Below are 7,341 nucleotides of genomic sequence, written 5' to 3'. Positions count from 1 at the left end.
GTTGAATCTCTTTTATCAGATTCCAAGAAAAGAATATTTCGTGGATCAATATCTGCATCTTTTTTAGCCGCAAACTTCATGAAGTCCATAAAGTTAGGGTTTTGAGAATTCCTGAGGAAGCGAACACAGTCTTCGTTTGTACTGACTGGGAGAGCCTGGGATTGGGAATTCGAAGAGGACGAAGACCCAGTTCCAGAATGAGAGGGTACCAATTGCTCTTCGGCCAGTCTGGGGCTACTAGAGCTACTTGACCTTGAAACGTCCTGAGTTTGTTCAGTACCTTCAGGAGAAGATTCACTGGAGGAAAGACATAAATCTTCTCCAGTTGTTCCAATCTATGGACAGAGCGTCCGTGCATAGGCCAGAGGGTCCAGGTTGGGGGCCACATAACATGGGAGTTGTGGTTCGCTTGGGATGCGAATAGATCTACTTGTAGACCTGGAACCCTCCGGAGAATCCATTGGAACGAACTGTTGTCCAGTGACCATTCCGACTCCAGAGGAACTGAGCGGGATAGAGCATCTGCTATGACGTTTCTCACTCCAGCTATATGGGTGGAGGAGAGGTGCCAACTGAACTTGTCCGCCAGGGAGAAGATGGCTACCATGACATGATTCAGATGTCGTGACTTGGAGCCTCCCCTGTTTACGCAATGGACTACCACTGCGCTGTCCAGAACTAGCTTTATGTGGGAGTTCTTTGGCGGACGTAACCTTTTCAGAGTCAAGAACACTGCCATCGCTTCTAGTACGTTTTATGTGAAGCCGGCGGAACTGGGGTGACCAAGTTCCTTGAACCTTCTTGAACTGAGAATATCCTCCCCAGCCGCTTAATGAAGCGTCTGTGTGGATGGTAATCCCCGGAGGAGGAAACTGAAGGGGTACTGATATTGACAGGTTCTTGACTTTTGCCCAAGGGCGTAGACGATTCCGCAGAATCTGTGGGACTGATGATAACTTGTCCCTGGACCTGACATTTGCTCGTGAGCGCCAGATTCTGGTTAAGCCTTTCAGTTTGGCTTTCATCAAGATGTTTGTCACTGATGCAAATTGGAGTGAACCCAGGATTCTTTCCTGGCTTCTCCTTGAAGCAAGTTTGTGTCCTAGAAATTGCTTTACTGACTTCGCTATTTCTTTTCTCTTGGCTGATGGAATCGACAGAGTATGGGAGGATAGATTCCATTGAATGCCCAGCCACTGAAAGTTGACTCGGAGTGAGTCTTGATTTTTGTCCTGTTTATCTTGAACCCTAGATATTCCAGGAACTGGATTACTTTCAGTGGCTTTGCGACATTCCTCGACTGTTGGAGCCCAAATTAACCAATCGTCGAGATACGCTACTACCATGATCCCCTGCGCCCTCAGTTGTTGGACGACCACTTCCGCCAACTTCGTGAACACTCTGGGTGCCACGTTCAGACCGAAGGAACTACCTTGAAGGAGAATGCTTGATCTCCTATCTTGAAAGCCCAGATAAGGGCGAAAGTGTCTTGCAATAGGGATATGATAGTATGCGTCTGTAAGATCGATAGAGGTGGTGATGGCCCCACGGGGAAGTAAGGTCCGCACCTGCGAGATGGTGAGCATTTTGAACTTGTCGCAGCGAATGGCCAAGTTTTTAACGGGATAAGTCTAAGATTACCCTTCTTTTTTGTGGAGCCTTTCTTTGGAACGCTGAACAAGCGCCCTTGAAATTTAATCTGTTGACTCTCGCTATTGCTCCTTTCTGAAGGAGGTCCTCCGCATACTCCGTCAATTCTTTTGATGGAAGTTGAAGGAAAGGTCTGGGTGGGGGCGGTTTGCAACCCCCAACTCCAACCCAGGCCTTTCGACACAATACTTTGTGCCCATTGCTGAATCCCCACCGGTGGCGGAAGAGAAACAGCCTCCCTCCTACCTTCAAGTTCTCATTGCTGCTGGTAACCTCCGCGGCCTCCCCGGAAGTGTTTTCCCCTATTAAGGGACCTTCCTGATCCTCTCTGGCGAAAGGACCGCTTACCTCTGCCTCCCCTACCCGAGCGGTCATACTGCTGAAAGGCCTGGCCTTCGAACACTTGGTTGAAGGCTGGGGAGACAGCGTAAGAAGTGGAAGGTTGAGGCTGGGGGGAAATCACATAGATAGGCTGTGATTGAGCCTTGGAGGTAGAGGGTTGGGCCGCCTGCATCAACGGAACAGCCGAAACAGGCTGGGCGAAGCGTTGTTGTTTCTTTTGGTAAGGCTGGAAACGTCTGGGTTTCCTCTGAGCCTTACCCCTTGCTGCCTGGTCTTGGCGTCTCTTTGCAGTGAGACCCCAACGATCCTTAGGCTTTGTTAAGCCTTGTAGCTTCCGCCTGGACCTCCTTTCCACCATTGCATCGGGGAAGAGGTCTGCTCCCCAGATGTTTGATGAAAGCAACTTATCGTTCATGCCGAATAGTTGCTTCCTGGAGGACATGCTTCCGACAGTTCGTTCTGGCTGTGGCGAACTCAAACATATCAGACTGAACCGTTTGTGTCAGTGACTTGGTGAGAAGCTTAAAGAGTGGCTCGGAACCGTAAGAAATGGTAGCCACTTCCGTCATGGCCATGGTGTTAATGGACCTGGCTAGCCTAGTCTTGGCCTCAAACTCCGCCTGAATGAGGCTGTCCGGAAGTCTAGGCAGCTTCTCACCAAACTGATCCATAGCACAGTCTGGTTTGAGTTTGCCCGCCGAAAAAGTGTTGGGCAGGTCTTCCCACAATTCTCCGAGTGAGGGAAGCAAAAGGAGATGTGGGGTCTGCTTCCTTTAGCTGTGGTAACGACTCCCCCCCTTTTGGGCCGCTGGGATAGTGACAGTAGCTATTTGGTAAGGAAGGGAAGCGGAGTTCCCTCTTCCATTGTGAAAATGGTGAAGGGACTCTTAAAAGGTTGAATCTTGTCGTGTTTGAACAATCCATGTCCTCTAAACACCTGAGCCATTTCTCTTTGAGCCTGGTCACGTGAGTAGAGGACTGTCTCTTTTGGGACCTTGTCATCTCTAGTCATGGCTGCGTCAGTGAGTCTGGCGTAGCAAATGAACGGTGGCTGTAGACCCTCCGGGGTAAACTCGAAGTCCTCAATCCTTCGAGTACCACACTCCGGAATGGAAATAAGCCCGTCCTGGAAGGGCGTATGACGCCACCCTCCAGGGGTTATTCATAGAGAACGGAGGCAGAGAGTCATGAGGTGGAAGCTGAGCCTACCTGTGCCGAAAGGTGGGGGAGTAGCTAGAGGCGCCTGGCTAAGTTCGGCGATGATGTTATCCTGGGAGGAGATCCTGTCGGACAACCGGGAGAACATCTGCTCCATACTGTTTTTGAGAGAACCGACCAAATCCCCCATGTGTTGCAACAGACCAGCATTGGGATCCAAAGCCGGAGCTGCTGCGGAGGTGGTTGGGTAACTCTGAACAGGTACCAAGGGGAGAGGAGAAACGGCTGACTCCGCCGGAGTATGTGGTCTCTCCTTGGAAGACCTGCTCCTTGAGGATTTTGGAGCCGGACCCAGAAGCTCTAGACCTCTCTGCTCCGGGGTTCGTAGCCGGAGACTTGACGAGATGTTGACGCCGACGAAAGTCTTTTTGGACGACGACGACGTCTTGCTTAGGGTTTTCACAACCGTCTGTCCTTGACCTTAGGTCTTACGGAAGCATCAGGAGAAGTATAACGGAGCTCAGCTCCTGTAAAGCCTTGGAAGGAAGCTGGAGAGTTAGCAGGAGTAGAAGACCCAGTGGCGCCCAAGGGAAGCCCTTGGGCGTCCAACGTACCTACCTCGACCAACAGGTCGTCAACACCTACCATTGGTTCAATGTTCAGATCAAGTGTCGCGACTTCCGACGAGATATCTTGGCCTGGTTCACTCAACGAAGCGGCGAGCTGTTGCTGAATTGCCGCTATAGTCGGGGCTGCCTCTGCCGGGTCGACGTAACCCTGTTGACTTGCCGCCGGGGAAGATTAGGACAGCCAACCTCTTCTCCTGAATGTAGGGCTGTCCCTTGGCGGCGTTCTTGCCGAAACCGCCGACCCAAGCCCTCAGGGTTGCCAGGGCGGTGTCTCTAACGGCGGGAGCCTGGAAGAGAGGGTATTTGTTAGTTTTAAGTTTAAACTTAAGATTAAAACTTAAGTAATAGGCTTAGTCTAAAAACATAGGGGATGCGAGATCCCATATAAAACACGCTTAAGCCTAAAATAAGAGATTAAAATTAAACTTAAGAACTATAACCTTGTAGGGATTAGCGAACGGAGTTGGGAAAATACTTACCCCCCGTCCAAGAGCTGGCTGACCAGATCGTAGCAAATGGTGCAGGTCTCGTGGAACCAGACTTGTAGATCCCGTGCGGAGTCGCGCATGGAGCATGGGATCTGCAGACTTCATGCCCACAGGGGTCCTGGAGCATGGCATTGCATCCTGGATGCTCACAGTTGGTGGTCTGTAAGTGAAAAGATACATGAGTATCGTAAAAGATATCACTTACAGGCTAGAGGCTAAAAGAACTCCGCTGCATGCCGGAGCGCGAAAAAATTTTGGGCATAACCCCTCCCTTACCGCCTGAATAGGCTAGAACCCCGGAGAGATCCGGTGTGATAACGTAGGTAACGGAGGGATTTGGCTTAAGGTAGCTTAAATTAAACTACTATAGTTTAAAATTAAATAAATAAACACTTAAACCTAACGAGCCCTAGAACGTACCGGAATAAATCGGTGCGCGGCGGGGTGTTCGCTGTCGCGATATCAGCGAGACGTGGTGGTAGGAAAGACCAACTGTACGCCTGCAGTCCGCCCGCAAGGGTGAACTAGCACCTTTCCACGTGGATGCCGGAGCTCCGGTAAATTAAAGAGCACCAGTAAGCCGGGAAAGAGCGAGAGGGCGAAACAGACTCGAGCTAGCAACGGAGCGACGGAGCTAACGACGGAGGGGGGAAAGGCCAAGTCCCCCCCCATTAGTTCATCCGAGCGCGCCGTGAAGCCAGATAATGGTCAGGTCCAGTCCTGGGTCTGTCCAGCCCCCCCTACTCCCTCCGCCTAGGGAGAGAGGGAGGCAGGCACGGGTATGTGGAGCGAGCCGAGGACAGACCTACCCCCCCCCGGCCCTATGGAAGAGCGGGAGGAGGGTAAGGGGACTGGACAGGCGCCTGGCTGCTCCGTGATCACATGGTGACCACGGAGCGGTAACATGCGAATACAATGAACAACATAGCCTAGGTTAAAGCAACCAACTAATCAGTGAGATGCTATACAGAAGCAACCGAACTGAAGAGCGGAAGCAATAATGGTGGATACCAAGGCAAAACAGAACCTAGGCTACGTGAAACGCCAGACGCCGTAGGCTAACCTAAAATATAAAATAATCAAAAATCACTTAACGTAAAGTAAGAAAATAAATCAGTAGGAGAAAAAATCCAGGAGTGTACGACTAACCCGAAAGAAAGTCTACCACTCAAAGCTAGCCGGGGCCGATACTAAGAGCTGTGGCTAGGGTCTGGATGGAAGATGCCTACGCAAGGTAAAGAAGACATGCATGCATGACATAAACCCAGTAGGCTGGACCTCTTACATAAAATAGATAACTAACAATAGAGCGTAAGGAAATAAGGGAAGGTTCTAGGTATGGAAGACCAAGAACGAACCCGCCACGAGGCAGAACCATGCTGCCATGCTTCGACCAAGAGCTTTATTTATACCTAAAAAAACAAACGGCAAATACTGACTCAAGGCCGGAAAAAACCCAATAGCAATAACAACTGATTACTTAACTTAGCTGCTGCGATGGCTGCACGCTCCATAATTAGTAAATCTAAGATAGGGGCACAAAAAACACAGAGCAAAAAAGGGCACGTGTGTACGCGGTGCGCTAACTGAAAAGGATGGCCACCAGAGGCGCAGCAGTCGGCAGCATGGGATGGAGTAGTAGTAGTTGCTGCCCACTCTGTGGGTCAGCTCCCCTCTAGTGGGGGTTTTGTAGTAGGAGATTTCTATTGGCAAGTGGTTCGTGGTAGTGGTCTCACTCGCCATAGTGTTCATACCGACACCCTCTTGGAGGGTGAGCGAGTCAGTAGTACTGACCTTTTCTTTATTTTATTTATTCTCTGGTATGTGTTAGTACATTTACCTTAGAAATAATGGATTAAAGGATATTTCGCGCAGCGACACGAACTGAGCCCAGAAAAATGGTTTTGGTTTATTAATACACAAAAAAGAAATATACATTCGTAATAATCATCATTTATTAACATTGTCTTTATAGAAATACGAAGGAAAACTTTGAACGCCCGTATCTCAAAACTATACTTATTGACCTTCAAAATCTATCTTCTATAACATTGGAATTTGGTATATAACTCAGAAAGACATTATAGAACAATCAAATAGAGCCCTTTTTTCCAATTTTTGTTTTGTCTTTTTTTTTTTTATAAATTTTTGTCTCGTGATTTATAGGGTTTATTTTTTTTACCATATTGAAAAATTCATATCTAGCAAAAAAATTACTTTTAGAAAAAAACTCCCCATTCGATTGGAGGTCTACATCAGGTCTATATATGGTAGTAATCCCAGGTCTTAATATTAAATATCAAGGGAGGAGATAGAATTTGAATAAGGGTTATTTTCGGGATAAATCGCCCTGGCGTCACAAAACCGAAGGTCAGAGGCGAAAATCATATGCGGTTTGGAGATGTCCCAAGTCACCATATTAAGTGGTATGAATATCAAAGTCCTGTCCTTAAAAAATGGCACTAGCCGGCCGGCCCCCTTAAGGCAAATTTCTTTCTTTTTCAGCCAGAATGTGGGGAGAGTTTGAAGAATCAGATGAAAAGAAAAATGACTTTGGTAAAAATGACCATATTGAACCTCAACAGAGTACACAAGCTTGCCACTCTCAAGACTTAGTTGATGATGAAGCACCTGTCCGTCCTTTGAAAGATCGCATAATTCATCACATTGCATCTAGTTCTTTGGTATTGAAAAGTCAGCAGCGGTATGAGCCTGATCTAACCATTCAGGAAAGGGAGAGAGTAGTAGAAGAGCTCTTAGACAAGCCAGGAAATTTTCTGTACAGGTAATGGCTTTTCCATGTTTCTCATTTTCTCTACTCTGTGATGATGATTCATTGTATATGATAGTATAGATTGTACATATTTTAAGATTTTAAATGTTAAGTGTGAGGGAGAGGTGGAAATGTAAATTATCATGATAAGTTCACAAAGTAATAGAGAACTTCAAAAATAAATCAGTCAGATTTATTTTTGTTCCTACATAATGTACAAACCCTCAGTCTTTTACATTAGGAATTCTTTATGGTGGAACTGGAACACAGCCATTAAAGCTCTTGAGCAAGATGGTTAGGC

At 47.7% G+C, this 7,341-nt stretch overlaps 1 protein-coding gene across 1 annotated transcript in view; it reads left to right on the top strand.

Annotated features, from left to right (window-relative positions):
• The window catches only part of LOC135221762 (coiled-coil domain-containing protein 97-like), a 288,446-nt gene that overhangs the window by 88,724 nt on the left and 192,381 nt on the right, over positions 1–7,341 (top strand). Inside the window, exon 2 of the mRNA XM_064259578.1 lies at positions 6,773–7,052. Within this exon, the coding sequence (XP_064115648.1) occupies positions 6,773–7,052 (280 nt within the window). The remainder of the gene's footprint in view (positions 1–6,772; positions 7,053–7,341) is intronic.

Source organism: Macrobrachium nipponense, chromosome 3, assembly GCF_015104395.2.
Source record: "Macrobrachium nipponense isolate FS-2020 chromosome 3, ASM1510439v2, whole genome shotgun sequence".
Lineage (NCBI taxonomy): Eukaryota > Metazoa > Arthropoda > Malacostraca > Decapoda > Palaemonidae > Macrobrachium > Macrobrachium nipponense.
Note: the sequence above shows the minus strand (reverse complement) of the source record. Positions and strands in the feature narration are given on the sequence as shown.